At 41.0% G+C, this 17,915-nt stretch overlaps 1 protein-coding gene across 1 annotated transcript; it reads left to right on the forward strand.

Annotated features, from left to right (window-relative positions):
* Positions 1-3,811: 3,811 nt before the first annotated feature.
* Positions 3,812-17,915, forward strand: kcnk18 (potassium channel, subfamily K, member 18). The gene is made up of 3 exons (XM_069659284.1): positions 3,812-4,040; positions 4,275-4,421; positions 17,080-17,915. Exons 1-3 carry the CDS (start codon positions 3,812-3,814, stop codon positions 17,913-17,915), a joined length of 1,212 nt encoding a protein of 403 aa, XP_069515385.1.

Below are 17,915 nucleotides of genomic sequence, written 5' to 3' on the forward strand. Positions count from 1 at the left end.
CACAATTCCGGTTCGTATCACTCAGTTAGAAACCTTTCTCCAACATAGACATCATCAGGAAAAAGGCCAGGCAGAGGATGTACTATCTGCATACTAACAGTTTCTGCTCAAGCTGTCCCTCTGATGAACTCAATGAAGGAGGTCATAAACAGTTGTATGTATAATAACCAAATCAGCTGTGCACTTAAATGCACTGAAATATGAAAGTGCGCAACTGGCTCTGCCGTTTACAATGATGCCATTTCGCCTCAGTTACTACTTTCAATGCTGACTCAGAGGTGAAACGACTTCGAACAGTTGATCTCCTGCAGGGTCAATTTCCTGATTTCTTTTGTGTGTTTCTTACTTGGTGTTTCATTGATAAAAGGGTAGCCACAATTAAATGGAAACCGGCAGATCTACGATTATACGATCAATCACAGCAGCTCTACAATAAATCATAGGGGTGGCTTCAATTTCAGTCTTAATTTTGGCTAGTCCCACCTTTTAGAAAACATCCATCATATTACTATTGTCATAATGTTTAGTGCAGAAATCCATCAGTCAGTGGACTACAGCTTTACCTATGGGCATTGTAGTAGCATGCCAAAAATAAGCCCTCGGCATGTTTAATAGCCTTGATGTTTTTACAGGGAGAGGTCGCAGTTGTTCTCTGACTCTGACCAACAATCGGCCCCGACTAAATATAGAAGTTCTGCAGCACCTGTTGCCCCTGGTGATTGATAGGATGCTACACTGTTTGTTTAAACAGACCTAATGGGCATAATTGCTTGTCCAAAAGTGGATCAAGCTGAACTTAAGGCAATGGTACAAAGCAAATTTTTTTTGGTCAAATATTTTTATTGATTTTTTTCCATTTATGGGATGGGTACAGAGGAGACAAGGACAATAGATGTGTTAAGCTTGTCACCGTTAAATAAAAATAATAATAATGTCTCTTTAAAAACCAAGGTGTATTAGAGAGTAAGTACCCCTTCCCTGTCCGAACAACACATTCAATCACACTCATTCACACCACAGGTGAAAGACAGAAAGACAATCAACTGTTAAAAGTATCCACAAGTGGAGAAATAATATAGAGGAGGAAAAAAAAAGGAAGAGAAGGAGAAATAAAATAAATAATAAACAGAATCAGCAACTCAGTAGTTCATTGGTTTTCAGCTTCAATATGTAAGGTATCTATATGTAGTACAAAAGGCAGCCAGATTTTATGAAAGGCCTGTAGGGAACCCTTTAAGGAGAATCTGATTTTCTCAAGTCTCACGCATTGTAAAATTTCTTGAATCCATCTATTATGTGTAGGAGGGGATGAATGAGTCCACTTTAAGAGAATGAGCCTCCTCGCAAGCAAAGTGGTGAAAACAATAACGCGTTGTGAGTGATGGGGGCATTGCAAAAAGAGCGATAAGGGGGTCAGGATTCACTGTACGACAAAGGACCTTACCTAACGTATCAAAGATGGCACGCCAAAATAAAACAAGTTTGGGGCATGACCAAAACATGTGCATGTGATCAGCCTGTGAGACAAAGCACATTTAATAAATAATGTTATGTTATGTTGAGGAACTTACCACGTTATGCTATTTTATGTTTCTCCTCAGGATCCAAAATTAACTTTTTGGTCTACCTGCCATAAAACATTATTAAATATTATGTCAATAATAAACAGTACTAAAAAGAAACATTTACTTTGTACTGAACTTATAGTAGCAGTGTAATATTGAGGTAATGTACTTTGCTTGTGTAATTATCTTTACTTTTATTCCACTGAATTTAAAGAAAAATATAAAGTCATCAGCTCCACATTTAGATAATAATCCACTGATATTAAACATGTTATTCTGAAATCGGCCATCCTGCACAATGAGTAGGCTACATTAAGTTATGGTACTGTAGGACTATTTTGATCCTAGCCATTTTAACTTCAGTTTGTATTGCAGGGCTTTTGCTTGTAATGGAGCATTAATGCACTCTGATGTCAGTCTTTTTCTTGAGTAGTTATTTCATCACTGCAACAAAATAAACTTTTAGTTAGTGCAGCTCATTAATCCACTGACACAATGACAGTAGTTCTGATTAAGTACTCATTGCTCTCTCATCCGACATAGAGGCGCGGCACAACACCGGTTTGCTGGGGCGACTGACTGTCCAAAGGAGGAATAGCAGTAAGCAGAGGAAGCCCACGGTCTGCCAACGACTAGTTCATGTTTCTAACAGCTGCTCTGTTAGTAACCTGCTACATGCAGCATTGGTGTGACCAGTTAAAGTGTAAACTCGTACTTTACAGGTTGTTGACGCACTAGAGCCCTGCTACGTGAGCTCATTAACAGAAGCGTGAAGGTGCCGATGGTGGTCAGGGAGGGTCAATTAAAGGATTAATTTACAATAATTCACGGACACGCACCAGCGACGTGCGGAGTCGTTGCAAAACAAAACTTTGTCAACAATTTAAAATATGTTTTGCAGTGATTGGAGCACCCTCCCCTGCACCAGACCTCATTTGTTTTAGTCGCCAAATTAGATTTTCACCCGCATTAAGCGAGTGGTGGGTGCTAACTTTGCACCCTGCTTCGCCTTAATTTTTATAAAAAAGAGGGCTTTGTTTTTATGAGATGTTCACATGATGTCATGTTAATTTCTATCTTGCCAAAAAACAAGAAACATTTAGGTGAGGGGAAGTTTATATTTAGTCATTTTAATGGGTCAGAGTAATTAGTCACATTAGCTGTTGTTTTTTATGTGATTAGACATTTATAACCAAACACTTATTAAATGTGGGAAGGTAATGGTTGATAACTTTTCACTTGCTAAAGAATGTGGTAGCTAGCATAAAACTTTTTTCAAGATGTCCAGGGTTAGTTGTCTCATTGCTCTGAGTGTGGGTTGTCAAGTCAGTGTGTTTCAGTATATTACACCAACAGCAAACACTGCATACAACATTGTTTTACTTGGAGGTTGATTTGAAACAAAAAATATATAGTTTTACAGTTTAAACAAAGAAAAACACAGTGCCCTGCTTTTCATTACAGAGTTATTGATTCCATTAATTTGAAAACCTATTTTGGTGTCTCTAACTTAATAAGCCATACAAGTTGTACTTTCTTTTTTCATTGATAACAACAGGGTCAATCCAACCAATTTAATGGGCTATATTCTCATTTTGTTTAGAGAATATACCCCTACACACACTCAGTGTTTGAATAAGTATGAAAGACCTAACACATTAAGCTTCCCTTAGATGTCTGAATGACAACTCTAAAATTTGTCGATGATGAACAATTCATGCAAATACAAAAAGTGTGACAGCCAACCCCTGTCTCCCCTACGTTTTACTCCACTGCATTGATTGGATAGATTCTTTTTAAAATATGATGTTACATGACTGAAAACATGAAACTTGGAAATGACCACAGAGAGATTTTTGTAATATTTTTTCCAGCTTTATTTTTTAACATACTTAAGTTGTATGCCAGCTCTCCATAAGTTCCTTAGCCTATTACATCAATCTGTTGGCTATCTGATGATTGAATTCCTTTGGTGTAAATGTTTGAGAAGGCTGATGGATTCTCTGTCAGTCTCTCCCGGGACCCCCGGCAGTCAAAGAGGCGAGTCTGCAAAGTCAATAATGGATCCCTCGGAAGGCCTCGTGGCAGAGTTTGTAATGCGCGTGTGGATGATGTGGTGTGTTTACTGCCTCAGCAGCCTCAGCGCGCATTGCTGGAGCATAAATCGAGGCTGACGGACGCACAGCCGCTCTGCAGAGGGACTGTAGGAGCTGCTGTCGGAGCTGAGGAGGAAGCAGACGCAAAAGATGTCAGTGGCATTAAAGAAAGAAATAAGCGCCAAAGCAGAGTCTAGAAAATGCGCTGCGCGTTTTTGGAGGCTTTTTCCGCACCTCGTGCTGTGTCTGTCTCTGGTGGGGTACGCGGCGCTGGGTGCGCTCATGTTCCAGCACATTGAAGGAGGGATCGTGTCCACAACCCAGCAGGAGTACCATAAGTTCCTGGGAGAGATTATCACAAAGGTCCAGAACCTCACCGGTACGTGGCCCAAAATAAATGTTGTCATACGATCTGATATCAGATATTTCAGATATCAGATTTTTTTCATGCATCATTTTTGGACTTTCATGATGACATCTGTGATAATTTTGGCAGATTTTCTTTACATTCTTACGCTGATGAACTAATATAGATGTATATGCACTATGACGCTAAGCATAGCCTGTTAGTTAAACCAACCCACATTCATCTTGTAAACTTCTTTATTTTCAGAAAATGTCTCCTACTCTCATCATGACATAGTGAAGGACATTGAGGCTGAAATGCAAGATGGGTTCAAATCCATATGGCTGCAGAGACCTGACCGATGGCATTTTTTTGGCTCCATGTTCTTCTGCTGCACCGTGTTCACAACAGTGGGTATGTCAACCAATGTATTTTATGTGAAGCCTTTAACACAGAAAAATATCTTTTTGTTGTTTGTGCAAACTGCCTTCACTTGTCAGAGTGGTTATATTTGGCTTACAGAGAACGCATTTTGTGTCAGTTGTGGAAACCCTGTGGACAAAAGCAGCACGCCTGCTGTCATAAGGGTCCTGATCTACCCTTTGTCTATTTGTGTTGGTCAAGTGAAAGAAAGACTTCTTCAAAATGACACAGCAGTGCCAGGACTTGCTTTGACAGAGAGAAACAGACGATACTCCATATGAATGATCATGTTGCTCCGTGTCTGCTTGTGACTAAAATAGGCAAATGTTTGCTCAGAAGTTTGCCTTAACAACCTTAAATGTTGATGATGTGTTAGTGTTGTGTGTCTTACTTAGTGCGCTGCCCCCAAGGGGAAAACAAATCAACTTATATATTCTTCATGTACGGTATAACAGTATTAACTTAAGGGATGGGAGTCGCAGGGTAAATCACGATACAATATGATACACAATACTCGGCCCACGATACAGATAATATTAAATACAATGATTCTGCGATAATTGATGTATTGCAAGGCAATCAATACATCACGATATCTGATTAACTTCTTTGGATAATTCATTTCCTTTCATGTTATCCTCATTCATGTCATAAGTGCCACCACGAGGAGTCATGTAGTAATTGCAGGAAAATCAATTTAAAGCGCCATTTATTTGTAAATTAAAATATCGATACTTGCGCCTCGAGTCAGGACCAGGATATATTGCCGTACTGATATTTTGAACCTAATTAACTTTGATCAATTCTTTTGGCTTTTTTGTAAATTGGTCATTAATTATTGATTTTTGCAAGCAAATATCCCTTTGTCATTGTTTTCAGCAACTCTTTATTAAACTTTCGGTTTATGTTGATTTTGGCGCCCCCTGTGGTCAACGCCATACCTCTATTTAGTTGATTTTTGACATGCAGTTAATCGCTTCGTCTGACACCTATCAGAATCAGAATCAGAAATACTTTACTATCCCCGCGAGCAGTTTCAGCCATTCAAAATAACTTTAGAGAAATAATCAATCTTGTCGCTGATGGTCTGATATCATATAGAGTTTTGTGTCAACCGTTTCTCCCTACAACAGGTATAGACCTTGTTGTACTTGTAAGTAGTTAATCTGTTGCTTGTACTTGTCCAGGTGCTTTTTTTAACTTGACTTTCCTTGCTCATTGTCATGAGGTTTGATTGTGCAAATAAGAATCACCTGTCTGGTGGGAATTTGTATCTGCTGGTAGTAACTCTATGACAACTTAGTTTTTAAAAGCTTAGAGTGTGCTCTGTCTTTTTAGTAGCCCTAGTTGAGAGCACGTTCCACACCACCAGTTTTTCTGCTACACAGGATCACTTGTTCATTATTTAATGCAATTTTGCAACAAATAATTTCAATATCAATATCAATCTATATGTCCTAATATTTGAGACCTTGGTAAACATAGGGCATTGATTACTTTGACTTTTATAGGCCTAAATTCTTAAAATTAGAAATCAATCAAATCTACTGACAATACTAACTTACATGACATCAATGAGAACCAACTTTCTGTTCATGCGTAACTTGGCATATACAAGAAGATTAGTCACTCATCAAGGAATTATTTTCCACCTGTGAAAACGCACAGGGTTATATCTAATTAGATAAATGAAGACTTAGTGGTTCATAAGGGTTGTATGTACCAGGCAGAGAGGGTCATAACGAATGCTTTAGAGTTTTTTGATGCTTTGATTTTAACTGAATCTACCCGTTTGGAACATAATTCATCCATCCAATATCTATACCGCTTATCCTGTTTAGGGTCACGGGGGGGGGGGGTGGGAGCCTATCCCAGCTGTCATTGGGCGAAGGGCGGGGTACACCCTGGTCTGGTCGCCAGTCAATCACAGGGCTGACACACAGAGTCAGACAACCTTTTGCACTCACACCCACACCTATGGGCAATTTAGACTCACCAATTAACCTTACAAGCATGTCTTCGGACTGTGAGAGGAAGCCGGAGACCCCGGAGGGAACCCACGCATGCACGAGGAGAACATCGCAAACTCCACACAGAAAGTCCCACCTTGCCCAAACCGGGGTTTGAACCAGTGACCATCTAGCTGTGAGGCAACAGTGCACCACCGTGCAGCCCTGGAACATCATAATGCATAAAAATTCAAATACATTACCATTAATATTTGTATATTTAGTTTGGCAATCATAAGAGAGCACCAGCAGATTTCACAGGATGCATCCATTCATAATATTAAACAAGTAATCATGTTTGCCCAAAGAAAACTTTCTGTGAACATTTCAGTTTAAAATGCTTTTGTAATTAGCATTCATTGACAATTAAAAACGAGGCAAAATTTTAACTCTGTATGCAAAGAGTACAACGCAGCTGTTACACTCATACTCAGTCATGTTTCCAGTTGAATTAAGCAGAACCGAGGGTCTGCAATAGCTGCAAAACAAACATGAGGTTCATCACCTTTAAAGCTATAAAGCAATCACAAAAGCTGACATAGCAGCTTTATTCCCATCTACAGCTAACCCCATCATATCCACATTATCTCCTGGACACCACAGGATACATTTTTGATGGTCAGCAGATAGAGAGCATGTGGACGTGGAGGGCCTTTTCTTTTTATCATGTCTTGCAGGTTGTGCTGGTCTCACTTCATTTCTTTTCTCTACAACACATTTTAAAGGTATATTATGTGAATCTAATTTATTTCTATTAATACCTGCAGCAGTTAAAGGGTATGCATAACAGATGCATGACAGCCCAAACCGGTTGCCGACCAAGGATCTTTCATAGGATTCAGCTTAAATAAAAGAAGCTGCAAAAAGGAAAAGGATAGTTACAATGTTACAATTTCATTTAGCAGATGCTTTTGTCCAAAGCAACGTTCATCTGAGAGTTGATACAACACAAGGGCGGCTGTGGCTCTGTGGTAGAGTCGCCTTTCAGTCGGTCGGTTGGGGGTTCGATCCCTGACTGCTACAGTCACATCCTGGTGGCATAGCCATCGGGTATGAATGGGCATAGAGAGCTTGGAGATTGTCACTTAGGCCTTTACCATGTGAATGAGTGAATGTGACATGTAGTCAGCTTTGAGTAGTCAGAAGACTAGAAAAGCGCTATATGAGTACAGTCCATTTACCATTTACAAGCAAGGATGAAAACAGGAGGGAGCAAAGTAAATGCCAACAAAAAGCTTCAGGTGCGATCGGACACAGGTATCGACAGGACGTGCAAAGGGCATAAAGAAGCATCAACAAGGTCAATATCATCATCATCATCATCATCAATATGCTAATCAACATCAACATCCTCAATATCATCATCATCATCATCATCAATATCATTAAGTGCAGAGGTGTTCATGAAAGAACTGGGAGCGCTCTTAGATTTTTATTAAAGGTGGAAAGAGACTCTGCGGACCGAATGGAGTTTGGTAACTCATTCTACCACCTGGGTACCACAGAGGAGAAGAGTCTAGTTAGCGGCTTAGGGAAATGTTGTGGTGGGAGTACCAGGCGCCTTTCATTGGCAGTGCATAGTGGGCGGGAAGGAGTGTAGACCTGGATGAGGGCGTTCAGGTAGGAGCCGTTTTTGTAAGCAAGCAACAGGGTTTTGAATTTGATGCAAGCGGCAACTTGGAGCCGGTGGAGGGATATGAACAGCGGAGTGACGTGCAGTTTTGGGTTTATTGAAGACCAGTAGCACTGCTGCGTTCTGCATCATCTGCAGAGGTTTGAGTGCGCATGCAGGAAGGCCTGCCAGTAGGGAGTTTGAATATTTTGAGTATTCCAAAGATTGTTGGTCTTGCTGTGTGTTTAGCTCCTTCTATTGATATTGCTAGGCAGTAAAAGTGTCTGCTTCATTTTACTGTGGCTTAGTCAATGTGTAACTAGCAGTAAGCCATTTATACATGTCAAGGGTCATAATATTTTACTTTACACATGAGCACTGTTAAAACTTCCACTTACTTGACTGTTAAACATGGATTACACCAGGAACACGCTTTCATTCTGGGCAATTCTAGCAATCATCCATTATTTAATGAATCTATTAATAAATTACCAAATCAATCTCTCCAGCTCGAGTTGTTCTAGTCGAGAGAAAGTAGTGCCAAAACATGAAAAATAAACTACATGAAGGTAAAACTGTGAGAGAGAACTACTGCCGGATTAAACTCATCACTCTTTTTTTTATCAACATTTTCAGGGTATTTCTTTAAATGTAAGAGCAGCTGAGCTGTTCAAACTCAATGAGAGGTCTCTGTTTTTGGGAAACCTGCCTGATACACAGACAGAATATTTTTGGATGATGGTCAATGGATTTCGCAGAACCTTGTCTTGGACCAAAGTGTTTGTCAGGCTGATCTTTGTCCTGATGTTGGCAGAAGATGACAGTTCAGGAGGTCACCAAAGTCATTGGGAATCATGTATAACAATCTATACAAGAATCACTCACAATGCAGCCAGCAGACATGACGCTACTTTGTTGTTGGACCTAGAAACATATTGTATAATGCGTACAGTACAGGCACATAACTATTGCATTACTTCCTGAATAGCAAAATAAGAATCTGGTATCCTAAAAAAAGACTAGGGCGGCCCTGTTTCCTTCTGAGGCTGGTGTGTGTGTTAGTATCTGAGGGCAGCTGGTTTTGGATGGTTGGAATATCTGAGAGCTGACCGGCTTATGGTTGCTAAATATTAGTTCCCAGTGGGCTGATGACCCGTTCACAGTTTATCAGAAGAAATGTCCTGCAGTTCAGCCGCAGTTGGTTTATTTGAGTCTGCCCATCCATCCAGGAGCTGATCTGAGAATCAGTACGTGTATATGTATTTGCTTGTGTAGACAATGGAAAACTGCCCACCAATAGAACATGTGCAAGAATTAATAAGGGGGTGATAATAAAGGGATGCAGGGTTTCGTCAACAGGAAGAATCAGTGGTAAAGTCAGAATTTGGATTGTTTGAAGGTATTTTCCTTTTTGGCCTCATGAGTTTGATCGTACTTCCCAGACTGAGACAGTTAAAACAGGAAGTGTCTTTTAGGCTGAGAATTGATTCTCCTGTGGTAAGTTTGGCCAACAGTAAAACCTTGTGTTAAAACCAATACTGATGCTTTGTCACAGCCTGAAGCATCTAATACAACCACACAATCTAAATTTTTTCTTCTTTTCTTACACTTCTAAATGTGAAATGGTCGTTTGGTTGAGGTTAGTTAATAAGAGTTAAAGTAAAAATCTTGAAGATTTAATTTAAATAAATGTTAAGTCACTATCTATCGCCGAATGAGGTAACACAATGGTGATTGAGCCTATGGCACATGGAAAAAATCACAAGCGGCGCCCAGTTAGTGACGCGTTTTCCATCACCCAGCAGTGGTTGGTCTGCCAGAGAGGGTGGGCGGAGCTAATGCAACAAACACACTTCAAAAATAAGTGAAAAGCCAAAGAAAAAAACAAATTCGAGGCTCGGATGAAGGCAAACGGTCTAAAAATTAAGCAAGCATCAGTGAGGAAAATTAAGAGTTACAACCGGAGCCAACCGTGGACGTAGCACATGCAACACATGTCTGGATATCTAAGTGCTCTCACAACTACCGTTTATCACCATAGGTGCCGCCAAAGAGAACGAAACTGATATGACCACTTTAATGGTTAGGGTTAGGAAGTTAAATGTTAAAGTAAAATCGTGATACAACGTAGCTTACCATTAGCCTACAGCTGCTCCTTTGGAGGCACCATGTTCACTGCTGGAGTTGGAGATGATAGAAAAACAAGTTGAGTCTTGTATGCAACAGGTTGAAAAAGCAGAGTACAATAAACTCTCCCTGAAGGCGGGTACCAGGCACTCTATTATACAGTCTAGTAAACACAGGTCAGATCAACCTTCTAACCTGTCATGTTTGTGTGCTGACAACCAACCACATGTTCCCTCTGTTTCGTAAGATTAAAATGTACACACACGTTATGCCTGGGATTATTAATAAACTGTGATTAGAACAAACAGCTCTAGGTAATATTGTAGACTTCCTCCAACGCTAGTTTGTTTGTTTAAAAGAGCTTCTGTAAACTGGAAAAAGTGTTAGTGCTGCCTGTGTCAGTGTTATGCTTACTGTGAGGGTTGGGTCTCTACACCTGCTCTTTTGGTAAAGTGCTTTGGAATAACTTTGGTTATGATTTGACGCGATAGATAAATATTGGTTCATTGATTGATTGATGTTACCTTGTAAACTAGCCTTTCGTTAACTTCTGTCTTAATTACAGTACAGTTTATAACATGACCTGCCTCTGACAAATATACTTAACCTTGTTGATGTGATGGCTCTCTCTGCTCATCTAACTAAAAGTTTGAGTTACTTTCTCTTCTCTCCTCTCTTTTCTCATGAAAATGGGGGAGTAGGGGGAGGTACAGCGTTCAGCCTAGCCCGGCGGGGTGAGTGCTAACCCCACACAGGGCACCTAATCCTGGCTCTGCTTTCCCCATCTTCTTTCTAAGGGCGGGTTCACACAAGCTGTGTTTTCTCTGATTGAACCAAACCCTGGAGCATTTGTCCCCACGGTGCGGTTTGTTTAGGTGGTGTGTGGACCATGGTCCGCTAGAAAAGATGGGTCTTGGTCCGTTTCCTAATGAACTACGGTCCGGTTTGATTCTTGTGAGAACGTAAGCGGACTTAAAGTAGGACCAAATACAGGAAACAAACCATGAAACTGTGAATTGTAGTATCTTAACAGGTTCTGACATTTGCAGAGACATGCAGCGAGATGAGTAGAGGACAGATGTGGGGGAGCAATGAAGAAATAGAAATATGGGCTGACCAAACACTTACACAAATGCTTGTGGAAATGCACGAAACATATTCAAAAGGTGCAGTGAAAAGCTAAAGGAGAATTGAACTGTGGAACAATGTTGGTTAAAAGTAAAAAAAACTCAGACTACAAGACATTAAAGTCTGTGACCATGCTGAGTGTGATTGATCAGTCTGCTCTCTTGCTTTGTTTTCTTCAGGGAGTTTTCCCAAGTGGAAATTCTGTCCAATCAGAGAGCAGTTTCCCCGTGCATCAAAACTTTTGGTCCGCTGGTAAAAGCTTCCGGCTAAACACAAACCAAACTGGAGGCAAAGTGCAACTTTGTAACAATTTGGTCTTTGATTCGGACCAAACAAACGGACAAACCTAACACACCTCTCTCTGCAAACTCTTCTCTCTATTTTTTTCTCTTATGGGGGCCAGTAGAAGCCATGTTGTAGGGTAGGAAGTATCAGCGTTGTCAATACCTGGAGCTTGCATGAACAGAGCCTGGGTCTGTTGAAGTTTGCAAAGCAGCTTGGGTTGCGGTGGTAGGTTTGGTTAATTATAAGTATGGGGATGAGGGCACAAGGAGAGGGGTTTCTTCACTAAGCGCTTATCCTTATCATTAGGGCACAAGTATCTTGCGTTTAATTCAAAATAACAATATAGACCTGTATCACACTGAATAGGAAAATGAGAGCACAATTCATGTTTTAACTGGCAAATCTTGCTTTCAAATGTTTTAATTGAAAATTGAATAAAATTGAGAACTTAAAATTGAAAGTCAAATTAAGACACCCCTCATGTACATGTGAACTTACCATTTCGGGTCCTGTCACGGTTTCAAATTTAAACAAAAGGTTGAGGACCCAGATGCAGACTGAAATAAGAATTTATTTTAAACAAAAAGGCACAAGGCGAAACAAAAGGCTTACTCTTATGAGGAATCCAAAGGGGGCAGGCAAACAAAATCCAATGGTAAAAAGGTCCAAACAAAACAGGCAATAAGTCATCCAAATAAAACAGAAGGTGAAAAAATCCAGGGAAGACTGAGAGTACTGACAAGATGCATGGACATGGACCAACGACAAAGCTCCAGAGAAGGACGACACAGGATGGACGACAAAGACTCACGCACGGTGGATGACAATGAACAGGCCACAAGACAGGGGAGCACAAAGACTAAATAAACTTAGGAGGTGAGGCTAATCAGACACAGGTGAGACAATCAAGGGGCAGGTGAAAACAATCAGGGCAGGGCACAGAATCAAACAGGCGGGAAAACACACAAAGGCAGGAAGTGGACCAACACGAGAGACCAGGTGACAAAGTAAAACAGGAAATGATCTAACCAAAGAGACACAAGTGAAATACTTAACTAAACAAGACTAAACACTGACAAGAACACAGAATAAACTAAATACAAAACTAAACGATGAAAACTCATGACAAGGGACAAAGTGACAAGGTAAATCAAGAAATAATAACTGAACACCGAAATACAAGACAAAAACATAACTAAACTAGAATGACTCATGACAGGTCCTCGGTGATGTGAACTCCGAGGTACTCAAATTAGTTCCCCATTTACATTGTGAACCTGAAAAATCATGAGGGAGGTGTAGTTCCCCACCCCGCTAATTCCCAAAATCCCAAATCAGCTTCTTGGTTTTGTTGACATTGTGTTCTGACAACAGAGTAAGATTCCCTATCTCTTTGGCAGTAGGTCCAATTATTGTGTTCCAAAGTGTGTTATCGATGCTTGGTTGGACAACATTCACGACAATTATAACCTGAAAGTGTCAGTTCGGTTCAGCAGCCTCAGCGGAGGCACAGCACGGAGCAGCAGGAGACAAATTTCACAACACTTAGCGTTGACCCGCAGATTTTGTAAAGAGTTAGTTAATAGACAAGTAAGTGGAGTAGGATCTAACGGTAAAAATCAAACGAAGTGTTCTACAGATATTTAGCACCATCTGCAAATATACTTCTTTTAAAATGTCCCTGTAGGTGTGGACCACATGACAGGCATCAGTATTCCCTATGAGCAGGTTTTTCCCTTTGTTGTCCATTATTGTCTTGGTCTCTCCCACATGTCTCTGGGGTCCCACTGCTTGAATCTGGACTGTACATTGTCCCATTATCTCCTCTTTGTCTCCCTCAAAGCTCTCCGAAGATCATACACACTCTTGAGCTATCAATTTCTTACTCAGCTATCTGGAGCTTGCTTATTTTCTTGATATAATTTGGTGTCTAAGAAACTTCTTAAGATACATTAGTAAGTCTACTTACTTTCAGACAAACAGATAAGTGGTTAAAGGAAGCCAGCTAATGGCTAATGGCAGAGCAGCAACAGGAAGCCCACAACTCAGATGCGCAGAGAGGGCACTCTCAGAGGAGAATGCTTTTACACCACCACAAAAAGCTTATAAGAGGTTGTTAGAGGTTAGAGGCACGCTGTCTTCTGTTTTGTGCTGTTATTTGGAAACTTCATTCATCTCTTAACAACCACCATGATGTCATATTCTGAACAATATGCCTCAGTGTATTCCTGTACATTAAAAGCACCATTCACTTTAGGACCTCTGTGAATGCATTGCCTTTCATGTCTGTGTGTTTACCTACAGCATCATGTTTATGTGCGTTTATGTGCGTGCGTACGTATGCCGTGCATATGGCGTGCGTGCATACATACGGCGCACATGCGTAGGGTGTGGGGCCTCTCTCTCTGAAGCACTAAAACATGTCGCAGGTGTTGAGCATGCCAATAATTCAGACAGATTATCTAAACCACTTTATCAATGATAAAACTGAGTACACCCAATATGTTGTTAACAATCCCTCACTTCACAGGAAAAGTGTGTGCTTGCACTACTACAGTGGGCCCATTGGGCCAAACTTGAACAAGAACTGAAACTGAAGGAAAAAATGATAACGTGGTGGTTGTTGTTTTTCCAATCAGACTGCTCAGGGCTCTGATACCATTACATTACTGTGTTCTGAGCAATTTTGTTTGTCAGTATAGTGTGATTTTAACAGAAAAAAGTTGTTAAACAGAAAAACGTTATTTTTGCAAACTGATGTTATGAACAGTATCCAGGTTTTTAAAAGATTATATTTCAAAATTCTTGACATAGTGTATTTGACAGGGCTTATGGCACTAACATACCGGGATGATAAAGAGGCTTTGTTACAATGATATTCACTTTGCTTTTAATTCAGTACATAGGGAATGATGAAAGAGGCTATTCAAAGGGATTTATAAAGGCAAAGAAAGGCAGTTACACAAGCGCACCTCCACCTTATACTTTTCATGTTTCATGTTTGGTTTGATTGGGGAACATTCTTGTACTTGCATACTGTTGCCATTTTACCATGATTATGAAATTATGTGCAAAAATGTAACTAAACTAAATTAAAAATCATACTTTCATTAAATCCTGAGATTGTTCAGTTTTACTTTCACTCCACCAAGAACATAAACCATAGCTGGTTAGAGGACCAGAACCAACAGTTTCAAGTTGCATCACCATATTATACAGTGACCTGCATGTGTTTTGCATGTACAGGGGAACAGCGACAGGAGAAAAGTTACAAGACCCAGCCCCAGTCCGGCCTATTTTAGAATAACGCCTGAGTGTGCGCCGCCCTTTCTCTGAAAATAATCTTGGCAAAAATGTCCTCACCATTCTCAGATGACCCTGTTTGATCTAGGTGCCCAAAGTGTGAGAGGTTAGCTTCAGAGACAGAGTAAATGGTAAATGGACTGTACTTATTTAGCGCTTTTCTAGTCTTTGCGACCACTCAAAGCTGCTTTTACACTACATGTCACATTCACCCATTCACACTCACATTCACACACTGATGGCAGAGGCTGCTACGTAAAGTGCCCAAGTGTCAATCAGTTATCAAGTCAAGTCAAGTCAAGCTTTATTTATAAAGCACCTTAAAAACAACCTCAGTCGACCAAAGTGCTGTACAGTTATTAAAATACAATACAAATACAATATAATCATACATAAATATAATAATAATAAAATAAAAATAAAAATAGAAGCCAAGAATTCTCGCTTAGCTGGGACTAAATGCCAAGGAGAAAAGATGGGTTTTCAGTAATGTTTTAAAGTGCTCAACAGACTGTGCAGCTCTAACCTGGAAAGGTAGGATGTTCCAAAGCTTTAGGGCCGCCACTGAGAAGGCTCTGTCCCCACGAGTAGAGAGTCTGGACAGGGTACTGCCAGGAGCAGCTGGATTAACGGCCTAAGTGCTCTGGAAGTACTGTGAGGCTGTACGAGCTCTGATAAGTAAGACGGTGCCAGACCATTTAAACACTTAAAAACAATAATAAAACCTTGAACTGGATCCTAATATTAACGGGCAACCAGTGCAAAGATGCAAGGATGGGACTGATGTGATCACGTCGTTTCTTTCCAGTCAGCAGGCGGGCCGCTGCATTTTGGACTACCTGTAGACGGCGCAATGCTGATTGGTCGAGACCAACAAACAAAGAGTTACAGTAGTCTAAGCGTGATGTAACAAAGGTGTGAATAACTTTCTCGAAGTCATTTCTGGGGAGATAAGGCTTTACTTTTGCTAACAGTCTTAGCTGGAAGAAGCACGTTTTAACAATAAAAAGTTATCACATTCCTACCCGTTGGCTATGCCACTGTGAGCAATTTGGGGTTCAGTGTCTTACCCAAGGACACTTGGACATGTAGCCTGAGGGAACCTCCAACCGCCAACCTTCCGATTGAAAGACGACCGACTCTACCACTGAGTCACAGCCGCCCAAAGAGGGTGGATAGAGAGTGCAGCAATCCACTTGCTTTCCTGGAAGATATTATCTATAAGAGACATAGATTGTCCAGGGGAATACATTATATATGCCAACTTGTAGAGCCGCATGTAAGTCATACCACAGACTGACGGAATGCACTTACAGAAACGCAACCTTAAGCGTTGTGTAGTGTTTTATGTTTTGCCGTATATGGTAAATGGTAAATGGACTGTACTTATATAGCGCTTTTCTAGTCTTTGCAACCACTCAAAGCTGCTTTTACACTACATGTCACATTCACCCATTCACACACACATTCACACACTGATGGCAGAGGCTGCTACATAAAGTGCTTAGCTGTCAATCAGTTATCACATTCACACCCGTTGGCTATGCCACCAGGGGCAATTTGGGGTTCAGTGTCTTGCCCAAGGACACTTCGACGTGTAGCCTGATGGAGCTGGGGATCGAACCTCCAACCTTCCTGTTGAAAGACGACCGACTCTACCACTGAGCCCGTGTATATTGCACCACGCTTGCCTTCAAGAACACCTGGTTTTTACAGTGAATGAAAGATGAGACTCTGACTTTGTTTCATTCTTGTTACACCCAAAACACACCGGGATAATCAAGAGACTTAACACAACCTATTTGCACCCTGCACCAAAATTGTGCGCCGTTTACCTAGCAAAAGGTAGTCAGTCACTCCCTTTGACCTTAAGCCTGTGGCTTTGAACCATGTGTTAAAGATCGTTTCAAAACGGCCCTTGACTTTTAGAATGCAAACTCTTGTAAGCTCAGGGTAAAGTATAAAATCACCCAGCACGTGATGAATGAAAGAGTATACTGGTGGACAATAATTACCAGATTTGTGTTACCATTACATCACAACCTCTTAATGTGATTGCTGCAGTATTGAACTCATCTCCAGAGAGGGTTTGAGCTATGCTACAGTTGTCTCTCTCCCCTCTGTGGCTTTAAGTCTTAAGTTGCTATAAGTCCTAAAGAGTCAATTTTCTCCTTTGTTGTTGCAGGCTACGGGGAGATCTATCCAGTGACCCTTCCTGGTAAGGTGGTGTGTGTCTTGTACGCCATGGTGGGCATCCCTCTGATGCTACTGGTCATCCTTGATGTGGGAGACTTCCTCGCTATGCTGATGACTAGAGCCTATGTCAACATTCACACCTTCTTCAAAAACCTCCGCTCCCACACCTGGTCACCATGGAAGGCTGAGAAGAGGTCGAGGGACTCAAGCTCCCGAACGCTGGAAGACGGTACCTTTGTCTTCAGCCATGATGTTGTGGTCCGTGAACCTCTTGACATCCGCCAGGTGCTGCACAGCCAGGCAGACATACGGCAGAAGTCTATCCATCTCCAAAACAACAAAGAAATCTTTGAAAAGATTCTTGCCAGGGAGAATTTACTGAGAAGGGCCCCGCTGCTCAGGTCCCTCTCCTGCCCAGAGCTAGACCGGATTAAACCATCACAGAGAGAATATGCCATATGGGATTTCTCTGGGTTGGGGGATGGAATGGAAACCTTGGATGTACCGTTTTTTCTGATTCTTTTCATCGTGTTTGCCTACATTTTCTTTGTTGGCATGATTCTACCTATATGGGAAACTGAGTTCAAGGGCTTTGACCCCTACTACTTCTGCTTCATCACACTCACTACCATCGGTTTTGGGGACATCGTACCGAATCACCCCAAATTCTTCATGCTTACCTCACTCTTCATCATCGTCGGCATGGCCATTATGTCCATGGCTTTCAAGCTTGGCCAAACACGACTTGTTATCTGCTACCGCCAGTGCATCAAGTTCATCAGCAGGGGAAATGCTGAAACTTTCCAAAAAGAAGATCACGATTAA

The sequence above is a fragment of the Semicossyphus pulcher genome, unplaced genomic scaffold (assembly GCF_022749685.1).
Source record: "Semicossyphus pulcher isolate SPU_LCO1_2020_fin unplaced genomic scaffold, fSemPul1.0.p SCAF_12, whole genome shotgun sequence".
NCBI classification, from domain to species: domain Eukaryota; kingdom Metazoa; phylum Chordata; class Actinopteri; order Labriformes; family Labridae; genus Semicossyphus; species Semicossyphus pulcher.

Bases quoted from the DNA above. Each gene is read 5' to 3' on its own strand.
- kcnk18 (XM_069659284.1), top strand. From the start codon at position 3,812: ATGTCAGTGGCATTAAAGAAAGAAATAAGCGCCAAAGCAGAGTCTAGA. The intron at 4,041-4,274 runs GTACGTGGCCCA...CTTTATTTTCAG, and splicing joins AAAGGTCCAGAACCTCACCG to AAAATGTCTCCTACTCTCAT. The intron at 4,422-17,079 runs GTATGTCAACCA...TTGTTGTTGCAG, and splicing joins CACCGTGTTCACAACAGTGG to GCTACGGGGAGATCTATCCA.